At 43.7% G+C, this 23,216-nt stretch overlaps 1 protein-coding gene across 9 annotated transcripts in view; it reads right to left on the reverse strand.

The window, feature by feature from the left end:
* Positions 1–23,216, reverse strand: part of LOC122873249 (glutamate receptor 2-like) — a 150,195-nt gene that overhangs the window by 83,922 nt on the left and 43,057 nt on the right. For all 9 annotated transcript variants that reach the window (XR_006377388.1, XR_006377387.1, XM_044189706.1 and 6 more), the window contains exons 6-12: positions 16,331–16,384; positions 15,256–15,414; positions 9,338–9,505; positions 4,970–5,074; positions 4,764–4,871; positions 4,462–4,525; positions 3,886–4,028 (exon numbers count right to left, since the gene is read on the reverse strand). Coding sequence is in view for 7 of the 9 variants with exons in the window: in XM_044189706.1 (XP_044045641.1) it covers positions 3,886–4,028; positions 4,462–4,525; positions 4,764–4,871; positions 4,970–5,074; positions 9,338–9,505; positions 15,256–15,414; positions 16,331–16,384 (801 nt within the window). In the remaining 2 variants the exon portion in view is untranslated. The remainder of the gene's footprint in view (positions 1–3,885; positions 4,029–4,461; positions 4,526–4,763; positions 4,872–4,969; positions 5,075–9,337; positions 9,506–15,255; positions 15,415–16,330; positions 16,385–23,216) is intronic.

Below are 23,216 nucleotides of genomic sequence, written 5' to 3' on the forward strand. Positions count from 1 at the left end.
CCACAACGTATGGGCCAATGAACCGGGGAGCCAGTTTCCTGGAGTCAACCTTGAGGGAAATATTTCTGGAAGACAACCAAACTTTCTGACCTGGCGTGTATTCAGGAGCTGGTGTCCGGTGCCGCGATGTGCTGGTTGTGGGCGGCAGAGCAGAGTAGGGCAGCACGAGTCTCCAATCAGATCTTGCGGCAGCGGCGCAGTTGATGTTGAACTGAGGGGACTGTGATCTCACTTTCCTGTGATGAAAACAGGGGGGGTTGATAACCTAGAGAGGTTTCAAAAGGTGACAAACCTGTGGCTGCGCTAGTCAGCGCGTTCTGCACGTATTCCACCCAGGTCAGATGGGAACTCCAGGGCTTGGGATTCGTGGCTGCCACACAGCGCAGAGCAGCCTCTAGGTCCTGGTTTTCCCTCTCCAATTGGCCATTAGTTTGGGGGTGAAAACCTGATGAGAGGCTTACTGTGGTGCCCAGAGCTTGACAGAAGGCTTTCCAAAATTGCGAGACAAACTGGGGGCCCCGGTCAGAAACGATGTCAAGGGGTATCCCATGCATGCGGAAAACCTGGTCAACCATGACGTCGGCAGTCTGACAGGCTGTAGGAAGTTTGGGAAGAGCCATGAAGTGAACAGTTGAATGCGAGGTCCGCCTCTGGGGTCCAAGTGTAAGGAACTCAGGGGGAGGTGAGTCTGGTTAGGGGTGCTGCAACCCGGCTGTAGTTGCAGATGAATTGGCGGTAGAAATTAGCAGACCCCAGGAAATGTTGCAGTTTCTTACGGGTGGTATTTTCGATGATGTAGCCCACGAAAGTCACAGAGCTGGCATGGAACTCACACTTCTCCGCCTTGACAAAAAGCTTGTTTTCGAGCAACCTCTGGAGGACTTGATGACTGTGAAGGACATGGTCAGTCTGATTGTGGGAGAAGATCAGGATATCATCCAGATAAACATACACAAACCAGCTGAGGAAGTCCCTGAGAACATTGTTGACCAAGGCCTGGAATACTGCAGGTGCATTGGTGAGTCCAAAAGGCATCTCCTGGTATTAGAAGTGACCTAGGGGTGTGTTGAATGCTGTTTTCCACTCATCTACCTTGCGGATCCTAACCAGGTCGTAGGCATTCCGGAGGTCCGGTTTAGTAAAGATGGTGGCTTCCCCTTGTGGCTCGAAGGCAGCATTAATCAAGGGAAGAGGGTATATATTCTTCACAGTGATGTTGTCCTGACGTCGATAGTCAATGCAAGGCTGAAGAGATTTATCCTTCTCGGACACAAGAAAAATCCTGCACCGACTGGAGAGGACGAGGAGCGAATGATGCCTGCTGCCAGAGACTCGTGGATATTTCTCCATAGCCTCCCTCTCAGGATGAGACATGTTGTGTAACCGGCTGGAGGGGAGAGCGGCACCACGAAGCAGATCGATGGTGCAGTTGTAGGGCCAATGAGGAGGTCAGGAAAGAGCCAAATCTTTCCGGAAAACCTCACCCAAGTCGTGGTACACTGCAGGAATGGCCGTCAGGTTGGGAGAGTCTGGAGCTGGAGTGTTGGTGCCATCTGTCGGTGGGAGTGCAGATTGTAGGCAGGTAGAGATACAGAATGGACTCCAACTGATAATTTTTCCGGCAAACCAGTCAATGTGTGAGTTATGGAGACAAAGCCAAGTGTGTCCTAGAACAAGCGGGGAATCGGGAGATGTAATAATGTTAAGTTGAATGGTTTCACGTGTTTACCGGATGAGATTAAGGTGACTGGTACCGTATGGTGAGTCACTCAGGTCAAGAGCCTGCCATCCAAGGCGTTGGCAATGAGAGATTTTTCTAGGGGTTCCAACAGGATTCCATTCTGTGTGCCATCTCCTGGTCCAGAAAACTGTCATCGGCGCCTGAATCGAGAAGAGCTGATACTGACAATGAATTAGTCTGATGACAGATAGTAGCAGGTATTGCATGCGTGAAAAGGATGGGGCTGAAACAGATGTGTGACTCACCACTACCCCCACAACTAGTGGTGAGTCCAATGTTTTGGCCGCATAGGACAGGATTCCCGGAGATGACCAAGCTGACCACAGTACATACACCTTCCAGTGTTTCTCCTCCGGTTGTGTTCCGCAAGACAAAGCTGAGCTCGGCCGAGCTGCATGGGCTCCTCCGGTGGGGGAGTAGAGGGTGGAAAGGCGTGACTAGCTGGTGGATACCAGTCTGTTCTTGTGAAACGTGGTGGTGAGGAGCGAGAGTTGGTGGAAGAACAGGAGTGATTAGCTCTCTCCTGGCTTCGTTCACGCAGGCAATTGCCTATTCGGATGGCGAGGGAGACAAGAGAATCAAAATTAGCAGGTTCATCACGAGTGGATAGCTCGTCCTTCAACTGTTCACTCAACCCTTTAACAAAAACTCCTTGTAGTGCTTCCTCATTCCACCTCGTGTCTGCCGCTAGGTGTGCGGAAATCCATGGAGTAGTCAGCCACACTTCTATCGCCCTGGCGGAGATCTAATAGTCTTCCTCTTAATAAGCCCATAATATAATGTACCCTGGTTTGGTCCGAAAGGAAAGTCAATGGACGTTGCTTAAATACCATGGCGCATTGCACTAGAAATGGGACGCTGTACCATGACAGAAAAAGTAAAAATGTTGGTTCATTTAAGACATTTCAGCCAAAACAGGAATCAAACACCCCGTGGTTTACAGCTTTCGCATGATGTCACCGACTGACACCGAAAACAGTCAATAAGAAGGGAAAAAACGTTGTCCCTGGATCAGGGAGCATTTCATGTCAAAAACCCCTATGTAAAAACCTATGTGGCACACTATGTCTGGCTGATTATGACTGTAAATTCATTGTACAATAAGTATTTTATTAAGTAATTTAAACGTTTTCCACCAGACTTCAGGTTTCGCAGTGAGCTGGATTCCTCTTGCAGCGGTGGCTAAGGATCATGGGTAATGTAGCCTAGCCCAACAACAAAAAACTTTATTTCTCAGAATCGAGGGACAAGCAATCTAAACTGACAGCCGTAACAATAACCAATCGTAAACACTAAAACACTTTGGTGTTTCAGCGTCTAATATTGCAGCGGATGGTTTTACATTGCAGTTAATTGAAAGCCCTGTGTGTCTCATACAGACGCTGAAGGTCACCTTGTGCATCTGTATGAGACACCAAGGGGCGTGACAAAACGTCGGTATTTGACGACCTGGGAATAAGAATGGGTTGTACATTTATCACTAGCTTTGTGTACTACCTACCTCACAACCTAACCACTGAATTTACCTGATTCATTCTAACCATCCACCCAGTTCAATTTGCTACGTATGCCATTTACCCAGTTTACCTATCCCATTGTATTTCACTGATTTACCAACTCATTTAACTGGGATGCTCTGACTGGGATTCAACCCTGGTCCCAGTTGCCAAGCAGCTGCGTTAATCCCTATCCCTAACCCTATCTAGCTGCTTCTCCAAACACCTAACCACGTAGTCATCACCCATCTTACCCAAACATCTACATATTTGACTTATTACGTTTTTCACCATTTTGTATATATATGTCATTTCAGGAACCCGGCATTGCCACTCAGGTTCCAGACCAACAAAGGATGACTAAAGGAGAATGGAAAATGCTTTGACTCCCAAGGGTGGATTGTCCTGGTTTGTGTTATGTCAAATTGCCAAAAGATTGGCTTACATTCAAACCCAATCCAAATTTGATTAATTATGTCAGGGTGCAGCTGGAGTGGAATCTCTCTTGGACATGTCATCAGCCAATGGAGGACCTCAGAACAGCCAAGGTTCACCAAAATCTACATCCCTCACTGTTACTTTGAACAGGAGCAAAACTGAATTTTCATTAAACATTATATTATTGTGTGTTTGTGTTTTAAATCTTACCCCATACACCAGCTCTCCGACCATACCGTTCCAGATCTTGGTTTCTGCATCTCTTGCTCCGTATTTGCCATCTCCCACAATCCTTAGCTGGTAGCGTATACCACAGTGCTTTGCAATCTCCGCGGCCAGGTCAACACAATAACCTAGCATCAGTCAAAAAAAAAAAAAACAAGACAAACAAAACAAAAAAATACATGCATAAAGAGACACATCAGCAGTGTTAGACAAACGCCAGTGTGGAATACTTTGAATATTGCACATACAAATAATCAGCAGGTACCCACTCAAGAATGGCTGGGTATGATGGTGACATCAATTTTTTAAAAGTATATTACCAACATATTCTGTGTATTGTATTACATGAAAATACACATTGGTTTTGAAGCTGTATGATGGTGCTACATTAGATTTGTTATTTATGGATAACCCTGTATATAGATCTGGAAAAGATGACCATAGAGCACCTTTTCTGTAGCTTTAATAAACACATAAGTAAACAAAAGTAAATTAAATTAAAAAGAATATATTGAGCATCATTAAACACACACACACATATAGTACAGTACATAAACATACCTTCATAACGGTCATTGTCTTGAAACAGCTCAGCATTCTTCTTCAGCATTACGTAGGGGGCTTCCTGCATACACACACGCGCACACACACACACACACAAACTGTTAGGCCCATTTTCCTGCCATGTTTTACTTTAGTAGCTGCTAATGTCTGGGCTCTGTTTATACTGAAATCCTCCCAACAGCTTGTGTACCTTTGCTCATTTCCACTGCGACTGTTACATTATTGGGTACATTTTTTCACTTGGCATGCACATTCATGGATGTCATGGGCCAAAGTCACTGCATTTGCTTGTTCATTACCAGTATAGTTGTAACGATGACTGTCTTGTTTTCCATTCCCATGGTGTCGTTAGGGTAAAGATCTGACTTTGTCACCACCATCTTATCCACCTCATTCCAATAGCCAATCTACGAACACGAACACACACACACACAGATAAGTCATATCTTCCACATAGCTACATGCTATCATGGTATTCATGATGGCAAATTGATTCTTCAGTTACCTTTACAGGTCCATTGTTCTTCAGCTCCATGATTGTCACTGAGTAGTTGATTCTCTTCCCGTACTGGTCAAACTGAATGTTTCCTGTTAAACCATCTACACGCACCTACACACACACACACACACACACACACACACACAATGTGTAGTGAAAGTATTAGCATACTTATTAGGTATCAAGTGATGTCTTAATTATTATGTTACGAAAAATGGCCAAAGAAATGTCCGTGCATGAATTTAATGGATTTAAAGAAAAGCTCCATAACAAAAGCTCCCTTTATGAGCTGATTTTGCATAACAAGTAATCACATTACTACAATTTACATAAACTCCCTATGTCACAAAAATCTCTACTTACCATACATTTGCTTAAAACGGCATTTGCATAAAACATCACTTTGTTGCCAAAAACACACATTAAGCCCTTCACTATCAAGGAATCAAGGTAATTTATTTGTCAACACAGGTTTCTTCTTTTCCTTTCAGCTGTTCCCTTATAGGGGTCGCCACAGCGAATCATGTGCCTCCATCTAACCCTGTCCTCTGCATCCTCTTCACTCACACCAATTAACTTCATGTCCTCTCTCACTACATCCATAAATCTCCTCTTTGGTCTTCCTCTAGACCTCCTGCCTGGCAGCTCCAACCTCAGCATCCTTCTACCAATATATTCACAGTCTCTCCTCTGAACATGTCCAAACCACCTCAATCTGGCCTCTCTGACTTTATCTCCGAAACATCTAACATGAGCTGTCTCTCTGATGTACTCATTCCTGATCCTGTCCGTCCTCGTCACTCCCAAAGAGGACCTCAACATCTTAAGCTCTGCTACCTCCAGCTCTACCTCTTGTCTTTTCTTCAGTGCCACTGTCTCTAAGCTGTACAACATCGCTGGTCTCACCACCGTCTTCAACACCTTTCCTTTCATTCTTGCTGATACTCTTTTATCACACAACACACCTGACACTTTTCTCCACCCGTTCCAACCTGCTTGCACTTGCCTCTTCACCTCTTTTCCACAGTCTCCATTGCTCTGAACCGTTGACCCTAAGTACTTAAAGTCCTGCATCTTCTTCACCTCTGCTCCCTGTAACCTCACCGTCCCACCTGGGTCCCTCTCATTGACGCACATGAATTCTGTCTTACTGCGGCTAAGCTTCATTCCTCTGTTTTCCAGAGCAGACCTCCATCTCTCTAGATTTTCCTCCACCTGCTCCCTGCTCTCACTACAAATCACAATGTCATGTAATTGTCAACACAGGTTTGCACAATGAAATGTAAGTTGTAGTCCCTTCATGCTACTCACACACGTAGAACATATATACAAATATTTAAATTTAGAATAAAATAAATAAAACAATATTTACAGTTATTTGCACATGTACACCCAGAAAGTAATAATTCTGTAGTGCCTTTTTTTAATTTGCGTCAGCGGGAATATAGTGTAACAGATAGTGTTGATAATATGGTTGGCATCTTAACATAAAAACAAAACTCGACATCTGGGAAACATTATCCATCAACTTTGTCGTGTCGGAATCTTGCGTTCTGTCGGTGCGGAACAAGATCCGCCCGTCGAGGGCAATAGCTTGATCTGGGATGTTGTGATGGAGCCAGGTCTCTGTAAAGATGAGGGCACAACGGTCTTTGATTTCCCATTGCTGGGTTAGCCTGAGTATCATTTCGTCCAGTCCATTTTCCTGCAATAGGACATTAGCCAGGAAATGGCCGGGTAGTGGAGCAGCCTTAGGTCCAAGCTGGGTTAGCTTAGCTCTTATCCGGGCTCACTTCCCTCTCTTCTCACCTCCCAGCTGGTCTGGCTGGGTGGTCAAGATGCTGTGGCCAATGATCATCCCATGGTCTGCTGCACTTAAATTAATGTGCTTCCCTGTGCTTCCTTTTCCAATGCCATTGAGTATATTTCTGTCATAGATAATATGTCCTTGCAAAAAAGGCAAAAAAAACCCAAAACAAATTAAAACAAAAATGTTTGAAGGAGCTACTAGCCGCTGCATCTGCACACACTGCCATCACCATGGTTAACATAAAAAAATCCCTGTTACCAGAATTTAAGTAAAGCTCTGTAGGTTAACAAAGACCCTCTATTCACCTTAAAGATTGGCATACAAACTTCCTGTCACAAATGTATAATAAAACTGCCTGTCCACTATACATTTTCATAAAAATGTACCTACATTTGTGTAGTTACCAACGTAGGTAGGTTTTAGGTCCAGTAGTTTCTCATTTAATTTTACCTCTCCAAAATACATGTTTGTTGCAGTTGCTCGCTTCAGCCTCTTTCTTTTAATACTCGCTTTGAAACAAGCAAGGATGAACTTCTGAGCCAAAAATGTACGGTTATAAAAGTTTTGTTCTTAATTGGACTCCAAACAATTAGCAGCCATTAGAGATGAAACACAACACAGGTAAACACAATCTGCACTTTGGTAAGTAGCTTGGTTTTGGGGTCAGGGTGAACATTTAATAACATTCATGTTTTTTGAAAAACATTAAATAGTGGCTCATTGGCCATAATTCTTACTTTAACAATTACAGAGCGTGAACATTCTCAATAAATGTAAATTTGAAAATGGTCTATTAAGACAAGCATTTATAAGTAACTCTGTTTTCAAGTTTTATACAGATCAGTTGCTCTTTGCAGTCCTAGAGATCCATCCATCAGCATACCCAATTTCGGTTTTACAATGTTAGCACACAGTTTTCATCTGTTCTACTACTCTCTGTGTCTGTAGCTCAGCAAACAGTCAGCAACCGTCCCGCTGTCCGGGTGGAACTTGTACTTAGGAATTTATGTTCAGCATGTGCGTGTAGACATAGACCTACACTCAGTTGCCAGTTCATTAGGTACACCTAGCTAAAACTAATGCAGTCTAATAGAGCTCAACAATGAGGTTCTGGAAGTGAAAATCCCATTCATATTCTCAATAGAGGATTTTGATTATTAGCCATAGCGTCGTAACCATCCAACGTAGACTTACCACGAGCTATGAGACTGTGAAAGGATGGTATATGCTCCTGTATAAGTCTGTATGATATCAACCTTGTTTTAAGAAAAACACTTTTTATTTGTGATCACATGGAAAAGTACTACACTACCAACAATCCTAAAGTGTTACAGCTACATCTGTGATTGCACTTGCAAACGCGAACCCACAAACAGCTAGTGAGCTTTTGAGAAAAAACTTTATTTACACCCTTAGCAGTAACTCACTAGCTAAAACTGTTCTATCACTGAACTCTACATTTGTTTACGTTTCGTTTACCACAGAGCAGCCATGATTTCCCTTTCTGACATGCTGCATTTTTTTAGAGAATCACTACAACACTACTATCATTAGGTTAGAATTTGTTGGAAAGGTATCATTTACAATGGTTTATGGGATACGTAGTTCTTTCACTCTTAAAATAATTATGTACACAGTCTTGTACCTTTGCCTTTTTTCCGTTTTCCAATCTATTTTTTGCTCTGAATAAAATGTTTTATGGTCACAATTCATCTCGTAGTTGGTTGGCTTGGTTCCAGGCTTAAAACTCTTTATATAAGGATTTTCTGAAATGCCAATGCTCTATACAGTCCTGCAATAAATTCTACCTTCATAAAGGTTATAATGTTCTGTTTTTGTTGAAACTGTTTTAGAAAGGTATTGATTCAACTGTATGATCATTTTGGAGGATGTAGTTTGTGGTGCTGTTGAACTGTATTGCATTATACAGAGAGGTGTTTCTGTTATTTAGCCTACCCTCACTGATATAAATGGGGTGGACAAAATAATGGAAAACACCAGTATAATGCAATACAACGCAAGAGTCATATTTATAGCATGTCACATAAATGTGGTGAAGTTAAAATTACAGAATTTCCCTCTAAAATGGTGAAGTAAAGTTGTAAAGTGTCACAAAATGGAAACTGAGTACTTAAAATAAATGCATATCACTCACATAAAGTGAAGCTCTGCTGAACCAGCTATGGAGTAGACACATCTTGCATAGCTCCACAGAGCAATGTGTTAAAAACTTGATTTAACGCTGCAGTTGTCTCGGCCTATCCCCCCTCCTCGGCCTCTGAATTTGAGTGAGAATTTTTTTTGCCAGAGCCCTCTGCATTGGCACCAACTGGCGCCAACGCAGTGGTCCCACTGAAATGAACGAGAGGGCTGCGTTCACTCTAGACGGTCTGAACGCGGCCTTACATCCTGGATGTCTGAGCTTTCCAACAGCAACGCAGTCTCTGTTTTCAGCTTTACCCATAGTCACCCTCATAAAGACTAACCACTAACTATTATCAGCTTTAATATAACTGGGTCAGTCTGTCTCTCTTCGTAGTAAGGAGGGTCTAATCCTTGGTTACCTGTTTGAGGGCACGTTCAATCTCCACCCCCTGTGCCCAGGGCACTGCTGGATTGGCCAGACAGTCCCCACTGTTGCCACGACGACTCATGTCTATTCTCTGCTTGTGAAGGAAGCGGAACGCCTCAGTCATCACATGGACGGCATCATAGGTGAGGGCTGAAGTATACTGAAAGGCACAGAAACATTGGCAAAAATCATTATTACCTTAATAAGCCCATATGTCAAGGTTGGGCTGAAATAGACATGTTGGCACATCATGTGCTGCCTGCTGTGTGGTTCTTGTAGGATGTATGAGGACCTTTGGTTCAATTCAGTGAAGCCATCACTCACTGTGGGTACCGTGACCTGTTAAACTGCATCTGTCTCTCTGGCAGCTCATTATGACAAAAACTTGCTGAATGGCCAAACAAAAGTCAGACCCACAAAATTCAAGTCAAGATCGTACATTTTCCATAAAGGGCCCTAGTTTAATCTTGCGAGCACAACGACAAGCTCAAAACGGTAGTTCTTGGGCACACGCACTGTGTGGGCGTCTCCAAGCACACCTGCTATTTTGGTTCATGTAAGTGCAGCAGCGCAAAGTGCAAAAGGGCTGGGTGAAGAATATAGAACGGAGGGTGTGGTAATTATTAAATATGCTCTCAGCCAGTCACATCACTGCTCTTATTGCTCTGAACCAGCTGTGCCAGTCAAATGGGACTCATGACAACAAAAGCTCAACAAATTAAGAATCTGGATGGTGCAGAGCAGCACAACGTGAACACACAGCACCACAAATCTGCAGCCAAAGGCAGATGGTGTGGTTTGTTTAACACTTAATTAATACAATCATGATAGAAACAAATAAGTTTTAAAAAATAGTTTGGTGAAGCATATGATCACATCAATCTGATGCTATTTCAGTCATAATTCTACTGTATTTTACGTTGTAAATAGTTACATCATATCTTAAAATATGACAAGGCACAGTTTGCTTCGTAACGCATTCCTAGAATAAAACATGAACTGCTGAATTTTGGGTTTTTAAAAGAGGATTAATGAGCCCCGGTAATCCAATGTCTCCCGCATAAACAGGCTGAATATCAAGTTATAACGGACCCGTCTGCGTGTGTGTGTATGTGTGTGTGTGATGACTTTGTAGCAGCCTGGTGCCATTAGCACATTACTTTATCAAGATAAACACAGTGGACGGCAGTGCATACATTTAATTTAATGAACTGAAGGAGAAGCTTTTCATATAGTATAAAGCAGCCGTGGACAACAGATGCTGTAAGAATGACTCATAATAATTTAGAGATAAATGCAGAATGATTTACCGACGCTCCTGCTTTCATCACAGTAAATGGTTTAAACATCTACTGGGTGGGGCGTGTTTAATTAAAATTGTTTCTTTGCATTTTAAGCATTATTCCGTTATTGCTGTGATTTTCTCCAAGTATTTAGTTTGCTCTTGTTGATAAAATCACAAAAGTGGCAGCTGACGGCGAAAATATATGAGGCACGGACGCAAAGTAACGCGTAGGCAGGGCGGAGTGGGTTTTTTTACCTGCTACACAGATTCACGTACACAGGTACGTGTGCACAGAGGTGTTTTTGGATGTATGGGGTTGCGCCGCTTCCTAGCATTGGACGTTTATCGTGCCACTAGATGTCACGATAGATCATTGACAGGTGCTCTCCTTCCCTGAAACACAATAGGACTTCCTGGCTGCACCTGATTGGATGAACGCCTTCACTCGTGGGCCGTCTGCTCCCTGGAAATTTTTTTGTATTACAAAAATAGTTCACCGAAATATGTTTCTGAAAACATTTTAGGTGAGAAATAAGACTAAAGGAGGAGGAGCAGCCAACGTGACGGCCTGTCTCTTGAAACGCAAAGCTACGCTACCAGAATGCATTGCAGGGCTTTCTACATAGACAATGAATGGAAAGCGTGTGGCATTGAGGTTTTTATTTTAATCATTTTTAAACAGATTGTACCCTGATGGCCCTGATCATTGGAGTGCGCATGCGCCAACTTGCATGCTGCCTGTTGCTGTTGCTCAGTCTCGTCGTCTTACTTATTCCAACTTTTAGCTTTCCTTTTTCTTTAAAACTTGAGTAACTTTTGTGTAAGTGTAATTGAAACTACACTCTTTAAGAAAATGAGGGTATTTTTTCACCATGAAACTTCTCCTGCTACTCGGTCAGGGCACCGCTGCAGAACAGCTGTTTGGCTGCATTGTTTACACCAGGGAACAGCTGATCACGCTGAAGCCGAGCAGCATGGCACCCAGGACAACCGATGTCCCCACTGAGATCTGGAGGAGGACACACCAAGGATGCAGAGGTGGAACAAAGCGGCGAGGGAAGAGAGAGGGGTCCAGACAAAAGAGACTTAAGAACAAGAGATTTAAGCCGTGTCTGCCTTCTCTCGTCATGGGCAACGTGAGATCACTGGTGAATAAAATGGATGAGCTAACGGCGTTAGCCCGGAGTCAGATGGAGTTCCGTGAGTGTAGCTTGATGTGCTTCTCAGAGACATGGCTACACCAGGATATCCCAGATCATAACGTTTCCATCTACCTGTTTCAGACTGTTCAGGCCAACAGGGATCACACCGGGAGCGGTAAGCGGAAAGGCAGCGGGCTTGCTGTTCTGGTCAACAACAGATGGTGTAACCCTGGTCACTATCAAGCAGAGTATCTATAGCCCAGACATTGAACTGTTAGCTGTGGGACTCCGGCCATAATATCTGCCACGTGAATTCTCACATGCCATTGTTGTGGCTGTTAACATCCCCCCCCCCTCTGCTAACCCCTCATCGGCATGCAACGCAATTCACACTGCCATATCACAACTCCAGACTCAACGCCCGAGTGAGAGGAGAGGGCACTGGACCTGCTGTATGCTAACGTTAAGGATGCATAGAGCTCTTCCCTCTTCCCCCCCTTGGGTAGGTCAGACCACAGCCTGGTTCACCTCAAACCCTGCTATGTGCCTCTGGTTAAAAGGCAGCCTGCGACCACAAGGACAGTGAGGAGATGGTCAGAGGAGGCCTATGAGACACTTCGGGGAAGTTTTGAGGTGACAAACTGGGATGCACTCTGTGAGCCTCATGGAGAGGATATTGATAGGCTTACTGAGTGCATCACTGGCTACATTAGCTTCTGTGTGGACTGCACTATCCCAGCTAACATGGTCTATTGTTATCCAAATAACAAACCGTTATTACAGGAAGTACAGCAGGAAGCTGGAGTGGAAACTCCAGCAGAACAACATGAGAGAGGTCTGGAGCGGCATGAAGAGCATCGCTGGCTTCAGGCTGACTGGCAGCAGAGGTGTTGAAGGCAGTTTGGACAGGGCCAACGAACTTAATCTGTTCTTTAACAGATTCGACACTCCTGCTCATCCCCCCTCTACCTCAGCTGCTGTCTGCCCTCAGACTACTCTAGTAGTCCACTGCTCCCCCCTCCTAAATCTTCCTGGGAGAGTCCTACTCCCCCTGAACTGGCTCTCAGGCTAATGGCCCTCTCCAGACCCCACCTGTAACCTCTGCTGTGTGCCTGACTGCTGACCAGGTGAGAGGACAGCTGATGAAACTCCACTCAAACAAGGCTGCAGGCTCCGATGACGTTTGCCCAGGGGTGCTAAAAGCCTTGCCCCCCAGCTATGTGGAGTCCTTCAACATGTCTTCAACCAGAGCCTGAGTCTTCAAAGGGTCCCTGTTCTGAGAAAGACATCTTCCCTCGTTCCTGTGCCAAAGACGGCGCGTCCCAGTGGCTCCAAGGACTACAGACTGGTGGTACTGACCTCCCACATAATGAAGACCCTGGAGAGACTGGTGCTGGAACAGCTGCAGCCCCCTTCAGTTCGCCTACCAGCCGCGGCTGGGAGTTGAGGACGCCATCAACTTCCTGCTGAACTGCATCTACACCCACCATTGACAAGCCAGCAAGCACGGTGAGGATCATGTTTTTTGACTTCTCCAGTGCTTTCAACACCATCCGGCCAGCAATGCTGGGTGAGAAGCTGGCAGCCATGCAGGTGGATGCCCCCCTCGTGTCCTGGATTGTTGACTACCTGAGTGGCAGACCACAGCATGTGCACCTGCAGCACTGTGTGTCAGACAGCATGGTCAGCAACACTGGGGCCTCTCAGATGACTGTCCTCTCTCCCTTCCTCTTCACCATCTACACCACAGACTTCAGCTACAACACAGAGTCCTGCCACCTTCAGAAGTTTTCTGATGGATCTGCTGTGGTGGGATGTATCAGCAGTGGTGATCAGACTGAGTACAGGGCTGTGGTGGGTAACTTTGTCTCATGGTGTGAGCAGAACCATCTGCAGCTCAATGCGACAAAGTCTAAGGAGCTGGTTGTAGATCTACAAAGAGCCAAGGCACCAGTGACCCCGGTTTCCATCCAGGGGGTAAGTGTGGACATTGTAGAGGATTACAAGTAACTGGGAGTACACATGGACAATAAACTGGACTGGGCTAAGAACACTCAAGCTCTTTACAGGGAGGGCCAGAGCCGCCTCTATTTCCTGAGGAGGCTGAGGTCCTTCAACATCTGCCAGACAATGCTGAAGATGTTTAATGAGTCTGTGGTGGCCAGTGCTATCCTGCATGCTGTTGCATGCTGGGGCAGCAGGCTGAGGGTAGCGGATGCTAACAGGCTCAACAAACTGATCCGTAAGGCCAGTGACATTGTGGGGGTGGAGCTGGACTCTCTGTCGGTGGAGTCAGAGAGGAGGATGCTGGCCAAACTACATGCCATCTTGGACAGTGTCTCCCACCCACTCCATGACATGCTGGTCAAACAAAGGAGTACCTTCAGCAGAAGACTCATCCCCCCAAAATGCACCACAGAGCGCCAGTGATGTCCCTCTAACATCACTGCAATACTTGAAATATTGTACAATATTCTCTGTTTAATACTCCTGTGCAATAAACTCTGTTTAATATTCCCTATTTATTGATATTTATTCATACTTACAGTGTATTACTGCTGTGCAATATCCACTGTCTAATAATCTGGTTAATCTGCTACACTTGACAGTACTCTTTATTGCACTATTACTTTTTACTTATATTATTACACTGTATTACACCGTACTATACTTATCAACCTGTAAATCTACTTTTGTAGAGATACTTATTTTAGCTTTAATACTTTATATCCACTTTTGTACCTAATTTAACTTTGCTGTATTATAGTGTATTATATTTTGATTTGCTTAGTACTTCTATTCCTGTGTGCATTGATGTGAACGAAGTTGATCCCCGAGTTTCCCCTCGGGGATCAATAAAGTATTTCTAATTCTGATTTCTGATTCTGTACTAGTTTTTACACTGTTCTGTGTAGCTTATCCCTGTTGCAGGGCCGTGTAGCCTCGCGTAGAGGAAAAAAATATATATTTCGGCCGTACGTTCCGCCTGAAATAGACGTGGTTGACGTCTAATCTCAGCACAAAGTCTGAGACCCAGTTTCCACCAAAATGCTAACAACTTGCTTTACGCTACTTGAATGAAATTTGAATGAACCCACCAGCTGTTTGTGCCTCTCCTCCCACCTGTGCTGGACACCAAAATACCAAAGTGAATTTCAAGGTCAGGAAAATACCAAAAGGTCGGAGTGCTGCTTGCACTGGTCGTTGTGCCACCACAAAAAATAGGGTCCAAAAAGTAGTTCATGTCATGTGTAAAACGTGTAGAATTTTACAGCAAATATCACAAAGTGCTACACAACAAAATATTATGTACTGGAGCACTCGTAATACATGGAGAGTTGAGTAAACTCAATATTAGCATGATTAAGTTATTCTGATCCTTGGACTAGCTCCAGGTAATCTGAATCCTTCTCATAGAGCATATTTCTTTCCTGAAACAATTTAAACTAACCTATGAACTAATGTTGAATGTGCAAATCTTACTCTGATCCGTGTATCAGCTCCTGGATACTCCTTCTCTTCCAGAGCCTCCCATCGTTGGTCAAACTTTGCCACCACAGGATCATCAAAATCTACTATCTGAAACCCAGAGACATTCGCACCTCCATACTGGATTTTAGAGAGGTCGCCATCTACAAAACCCTGGAACAAGATCAACAATAAGAACACCAAAAAACATTTCAACTGATGACTTTGTATTTATGTTTACCTTTTTATGCAAGTGTTTGTCATATTTTATTCTGTGCCAGGATCTGATGGAGCCTCGGACCTCCAGAAATTGACCAATATTAACCCTACATATACCTTAAGTATAGGGGTGTACTGGTATATGTGTTTTACCGTATATCTTAGTGAAAACACTGCCAACAATTTCTATTACCATAACTACCATCTTTTTCAGAGTTTATTACTAACACAGCACAGCGCACCTGCCATCAGTGGCAGTTTGATTTTGCTTAGCCGTGTGTGTGCCCTTCTACTTGGTCAAACAGAGGCAGATCAACTACAGAACAACCAACAAAGCAACCCTGTGAATAGAAAATTAGCAGGAAAAATAGGTTTCTTATCCATGTGAAACAGAATGGATCTTTCACTACACTTCAATTCACTACACATTAAAGTTACTTTTTTTTTATGAAGCTGACCCACCTGCTCACAATCCACTCAGACTTAGAAATTTTGGACCACAACCCACTCAGGGACCACTGCTCTACTGTATATACAGCAGTCAGCCAGCAATCATCATTGCCAGATTATCTGTGTTGCTTTTGAGCATTATGGGTTACAGCTATTTCTGCCAGCCTATTATCAGTTTGTAATTCTGTGCCCCTGTTAGCTACCTGACACCCTATGCCTACCTAATTACCTGCCCTCCTGTTGCAGCTTGTTTGGATGTGACTGTTTTCTCAACCAGCCAGCAGGTTGATGACTGTAAATCTGCTATTTGACACCTGATCTAACAAAGTGCTTTAAACATTATCTGGCCTTGTAACCATATCTTCATTTATCAGCCATGCATAAGCAGTGTTTGGTCAGGTTGAGACAGACAATGACTCACCAAGTTAGCGATGATATAGTGGTATCCCTTCACATGCCTCCCTATAGTGATCACCTGATGGGAAAAGAGTATAAACTGTGTCAATAATAAACAAGAACAAATTAATAAAGACTGTCATGACAATCAAATGCATTGCTGTGTTTTTTAAACATTTGCCAGTCTACCATAGCTGTCCTGTGAAAACCATGTATCGCCAAATGGTCTACTTTTCAAGAGCTACAAAACTGTTTTCAGCTTAAAAGTACATAAAATAATTCCATGGGATTTTAAATGGATTATTTATCTTAAGAAATTGAAAAATGTTGTCAACCTATAAAGGAGCACTTGATCCTTCAGTTTATTAGAAAAATGCAAAATCACAAATTTTGGAGATACGTGGTTTTCACTGGATAGGGACACTGGCCATCTAATGTCACATTTCTAAGAATAAGGAGGGAGTGGTTGTGGTGGCATTTGTTAGCAGCAATTATCAAAGTAAAAGCTAGGAAAAAAACAAACCTGTTAGTTAACACACTTAGTGGCATCAGGCATTAACTTGGTAAATACATGAGCCATCAACATGCTGTAGAATCAGCAACAACTTAAACTACATAATGCAGAACACTGCTAAACTATTTGGTCTGCTTATTGTTGGAGAGAGATTGATGTCTTTGTTCTTGATTTTCATTCTTGTGGGTGCTGGACGCAACCAAGGTTTATGCTTTGCATCTATTTTAGCAAGACTTCAGTGTGAGGTTCTGTCTGCTTTTTACATATGGAATTATGTTGGCCACATCAGGTAGTGACAACCAGTGTACACTTCCTTGGTTAGCAGCTGAGTGTGAAAGGAACAAGGGTCAGTACCTTCAAGTCTGTCCCTACTGAAGGGTATCATGAAATCTTGTTGAGGATTAAGGAGGGTAGTAAGTACACAACATAAACAGGCAGAGCAACGCAGCAGCTGTATCAGCCACAAAAAAGGATGCTGAGCCTGAAAGTGAATCTTTCATCAGTTGATCGGCATACCAAACTCTCACCTATGGTTACAAGCTTTTCGGAGTGAATAAAAAAAATAAAATGATAGAAACAAGTGTCACAGATGTACATTGCACTGAGTAAATATTTGCTGTGTCATATTCCATTGTATTGGATGTGAAATCAAACACTGATTATGGAGTGTAATTTCTGAATTTCAGAAAGTGTTTAGTTACACATTAGATCAACCATGAAGGAATATAGCCTTTCTTATTCATAGTACCTCAATCCAAAAGTGGACAAAATTAAAATAAAGTAATCATAGGTTGAAAATCCTTTGCATTGACTGTCTGAAGTCACCAGTCACATAGTTTCTTCCCATTCCAGACCTATACTGTATTCACCTTCAGTTTTTGCTCATTTTCCTAAGGGAGTGAAAGACAAGCTCAGTTGAGGTCAAGTTGATGACTTGACCACTCAAAAGCATTTCCATGTTTGGCTCTCAAAAACTCCCTGCTTTGGCTGTATATTTAGGGTCCTTGTCCTGCTGCATTGTCCTTAAACTTGGGGGACTATTAATAAAATAGGGTTATGATTCCTAGACTGTTCACCTACTTGAAATGAACACTACACAGAATCTTCATCTCCATTAACATTTAGTCACTTCATGTGTCATGGGCATTTCTGATCTCAAAAAAGCTAAGTGTAAATGCATCTAAGAAGCATTCAAGCATTGAAATCTGAGTCCTCAAACCACCCCGGAGGTGTATGCATTCTAGCCAGATGTTGAAAAGCATCCGTCTCTCCAAGATGCATACACAATCTTTACTCCTCCAATAGTGTAACTATGACAGTATGCAGTCTGTGGAAATAGCCACTCACTGTCTGATTTTTTTAATACATCCATTATATGTCTCTTGTGATAATGGCAGCTAAAGTTCACTAAAATTACACTGAAAGTAGCCATTGTCTTATTAAAGCAACAATGAAACACAGCTCCAACTATTTCTTTACATACAATGAAATACAAGGAGTACCGAACTGCTGTGTCGTTTATCTGATTTCTGATCAGTTCAACCACTGAATGATCTGTGTGGGTGCAAGAGCATTGATATGTATGCCTGAGGGAGCAGTGTGAGTTACAGCCCGTGAAGATGATCAAACTTTTGTCTTGCTTGTAGTTCATAAATATGCTTTATTAAAGTGTTTGTGTTAGTTTATGAATAGTTGTTAGTTAACGCTAGCTAAACTTCTTTTAAATAGATTAAGTGAGCATGTTGGCCTGACTGGAATTGTTTTTAACTGGTTTAACTCATATCTTTACAGAAGAAAATGTTTTATATCTATACATGACCACTCTTCCAAACACTACGAGGTTACCTGTGAGGTGCCACAAGCATCAATTTTAGGGCCGTTACTTTTTAATTTGTACATGCTACCCCTGGGCAGCAGGACACTCAGCTCTACGTGACTATATCTAAAATACAGTTAAAGTGAGTCAGGCCCACTGTCATCAGAAGACACAAAGGCCTGGATGTCACAGAATGTTTTACAGCTCAGCCAGGATAAAACAAAGTACCGATCATTGGTGCAATGGCTCAGAAAGAGAAACTTGCCTCAAAACTAAACACACCAGGACTCAACCCAAGCCATGAAGCAAGAACTCTAAGAGTGATTTTTGACTGTGATTTTCAAGGCACATGTGTGGGGTGTCACAAAAACATTTCACTGTGTTGCCATTTCTCTCTCTGAGCAACACAGTGAGACTGATGCACGCTTTTATAACTAGCAGGCTAGACTACTGTAATGCTCTCCTTTCTGGTCTACCAAAGAATACAATAAATCAGCTACAATTAATTCAAAACTCTGCTGCACGAGTGCTGACTAAGACCAAAAGGAGAGCACACATTACACCTATTTAAAAGTCTTTACATTGGTTACCTGTTAGTTTTTTGATTTTAAAATTCTTTTATTAGTTTATAAGGCACTTCATGGCCTTGCACCAGACTACCTCTCAGAAATGCTTTTAGTTTATGAACCAGGAAGGCCCCTCAGATCCTCTGGTTCTTTTCTTTTAGCAGACACAAAGCAGAATTTTTTTTTGGGAGATTCTACGTTCAGCCACAACACTCCAAGCCACTGGAACAGCCTTCCAGAGGATCTGAGAGCAGCTGAAAACACTGATATTTTTAAACGTAAACTAAAAACCCATCTATTTAGTCTGGCTTTTACGTAGTATATTTATAATTTTATGGTTTTATTATTTATACGTATTTTGTCATTGTTATCTATTTATCTATTTTGATTTGATTAATATTTAACTTTTATTATTGATTTTTTATTAACTTAACTATACATCTTTTATTGTTGTCTTATTCATTTAACTTAGTTGTTGATTGTTTTGGTGTGTATTAGTCTCTAAATCCATTTTTTTTTCATCCAATTCCTAAATGTTGTAAAATCCACTTTGAATTGCATTTTATTTGTCTGAAAGGTGCTATATAAATAGAGTGTGACTGATTGATTGATGAAACTATTATTGGAACTAATCTACTAGAGTGCAGAAGTTCTTCTGGCGTTTTTGGCAGTTATCAAACAGCTTCATGTTGCATTACCACCTCCCTCTGGACTGGAGCAGGGCCGACGTTGATTTGCATGTAGCCCGGAAAAACAAAGACGGATTGTAATCAGATTTGTGATCTGGCAAAGAGAGATGTATATATGTGGCTGAGTGTAAATGAAACTATCTAGCACAGGAAAACCTCTGGATCCCCAGACAGAGCTGGAAGAGTTGGAGAAAAAGACATCTGGATTTCCCTGTATATGACAACAACTCTGACCTACAAAATCAGCTGCAAATGTGCAGATGATTAAATGGATTAAAGAATTTCAGAATCATGAGTACCTCTGTCGTGGAGGCTGCCATGTTTACAACAGAAGAAGAGGAGTTTTGTGTCATTGGCTAAAGCTTTTGAAGGTATCAGTACAGTCCAGTAAAACTGGTCGTTTTGAAAGGAAATGAGCTTTCTGCTACTATCCCCTTCTTGAATTGCAACTTTATCATGGTGGAGGTGAGCAGTGAAACTTGCAAAACGGTCTCAGGTCAGACAAATGGTGTTTCCAGATCAAAAAGAGCCCTTCCAGAAACAGATACACTGTAAATTCATAGTTACTTAAAACTCTTTCAACATAATTTTTTTCCTATTTTGACAGAATAAATCAATAGCACATGTGAATAAGATACTGTTAGTAGAATTATTGAATCGATATATGTTGCTACACAAAATAGGCAAAATCAATATATATGCTGCATTTAAGAAATTAACAGTTTTCACATTATAATGTTAACTAATGAATTTTTTATAAATCCACAACAAAATCGTCTCCATCGGAAATGTCTACATGCTTTTATTTTGTATTTTTGCGGGCAATTACTTTCCTGACAGAGGAGAGAGGACCTGCTGACCTGCAGGCAGACTGTTTTCGACGTGTTTCTGCATTCTTCTTTATTTTCGTCAATGTCAGCGCCATTGTATTGATTGTAAGTATTCAATATAAAATTAAGAGTTGTTTAAATATTTGTTCGGAAGTTCCCCCCATTTTTAATACACAGACTTACTCTTGTAGTTAGAGTGCGCCGCAAGTACTCATAAAACTGGAGTTACATCTTCACCATGAGTAAGCTCTCGAGGTGGAGGGAGCACGTGCATTCTGAGTCGTGGCAACAACTGCAGCCAGGAGACTTAGGTAGCTCAGCCTCCAGACCATGAGGCAATGTCCCAGAATTGTACCCGATTCTGGGATGGAGCCCCTTGCTTGACGCTAAGCCATGAGCACGTCCAGTATTGGCCACTGGTCTGCCACCACTAGTTGTGCCAAGTTCTAGCACGGATAGGCACTGCATCCAAATCCTGTGAAACTGTGGCATCATCAGCCGCATCGCAGGGAAGGCATACAGCAGGTCGGATGGCTAGGTTGAATGGCTAGTGCGTCCACCCCCAATGGAGGGGCATTGGTCACCCTCAGAGAAAACCAGAGGGGACACTGTACGTTTTCTCTGTTTGTGATTAGGTCAGCCACCGGCCACTTGAACTGCTGCCAGATCTGCACTGCTATGTCTGAAGAAATACCCCACTCCTACCAAGTCTGCCCCTGTATTGAGAGATCCCGGAATGTGATGGGAACATAATGGGGATGCACCCTAGTTGCACTCCCTCAATGACCAGGTGAGTCCCAAAACTCCACATATCGCAGTACCCGTGCAGGGATGCGTTTGTCCTGTCTCGGATGTAACCAGAACCGTGCAAATCAACGCTGAAGGTTTCTCATGTGCAGCAGCACCAGCCGCACCACCGGATGGGCTGCTGACATTATCCTGAGGAGCGACATGACACTCACCACCAACACAGAAGCCAAAGACCTCAAGCAGCAGGCCAGCTGCAGTATCACCCCTGCATGCTCCACTGATAGACCTTGGTAGCAGGGCGCTCTTGTAATGGTTGATGGCAAAGCTCAGCTGCTTTGCTAACAGTGCTAAGAGTATGGCTAACCGTACTAACCACATTGCTAACAGGTAGTATCACTAAGAATGTTAACAACCTGGCTAACAGTGTTAACCTCAGGGTCGACAGAGTCGACCGGGAGTGTAGTGGTATGATTATCGCTCACACCCAGAGAGGGGGACCCAATCTCTACCTGGGACGTGCATGGCTTGCTTGGTCAGGCTCGCTAATGTCTCAAACAGCCTGCGTGTCAGAAGGTGTAGTGGCAGGAAAGAGATGCTCAGAGACCAAGTAAAGTTTACGACCTTTATTGGCAACTTATTAGCGTAGGGATGCTGGTACTGCCTCCAGCTGGGGGCAGAAGAAAAGCAGCCCAAGGACCCCCGCCACAGGCCTGGGCAAGTGGGGAGGCGGAGATGGCGGCCGGGGAGACTGGCTGCTATCTCTCTTGCTGGGTCTCTCCCTGGGGTGGTGGCTATGGGTGATGCTGCTGCAGGTGCTGCAACTGGGGCTGAGACTGTGGCTGCTGCGCCTGCTGAGGATGGAGGTATGGAGCCAGCTGCCCTGATGCCTTCTTGGCTTCCTCCAGATGCTCAGTCATGGCCCTGATGTTTGGACCGAACAGCCGCTCGGTGGAGAGGTGGAGGTGCTGCTCCCGGTCCTTAAGGGAGGAGAGGCCGAGCCAGAAAGCCCTCTGTCCCATCTGAGTGGCACACATGGTCCTGCCACTGTTCAGGGCAAGCGATCGGCTGGGGTGGTAGGAGGATGTCCATCCTCCCAGCAGCTGAGGCAAACAGGCCATGCATGTCGTCCTGCGGATAGCGGTGCAGCTCCTCCTCCTCCTAGTCCACCCAGGACTTCACTGGGACCTTGTCCACCTCTGCCACTGGTGCCGGGCCAGCAGCAGGGTGGGAGGGCCAGAAGAAATGCAGCCACCACTTGAGCTCCTTCCTGGGGAGCAAGAGACAGACGATGCAGGAGTCAGCCTCTTCCAGGTGGTGACAACCCGGGCAGAGGAAGAAAGACTGGTGGGCGTCCCAGAGGGGCATGGACGCGACACAGCTAAGGCACAGCTTGGCATCAACTATGATGCTCATGAAAAAGAGATCTGGTGAGAAGAAAAAGCACCGCAACACCAGAAGGTGACAAAAAGCTTGGGAAAGTCCGAAACCAGGGTGGCTGAATGAAAAGGCAGACGAGCTGAGAGGGCTTATATACGGGGAGGGCACTGGCTGCCTGCTACCCCCTCATTGAAAATCTCTGTCGTCCTTAAAGGTGATGTGGTGGTCAACCTCCCCAGACTTGCTGATGCCTTCCTTGTAATGTTTGGACTGATCTACACACTACATCTCAGCTATCCTAAAAGACTGACCTACACTTTTGAATTCACTCAGAAAATGTTGCTTGGTCTGGAACACTGTAAACTGTCA

Source organism: Siniperca chuatsi, linkage group LG3 (assembly GCF_020085105.1).
Source record: "Siniperca chuatsi isolate FFG_IHB_CAS linkage group LG3, ASM2008510v1, whole genome shotgun sequence".
NCBI classification, from domain to species: Eukaryota; Metazoa; Chordata; class Actinopteri; order Centrarchiformes; family Sinipercidae; genus Siniperca; species Siniperca chuatsi.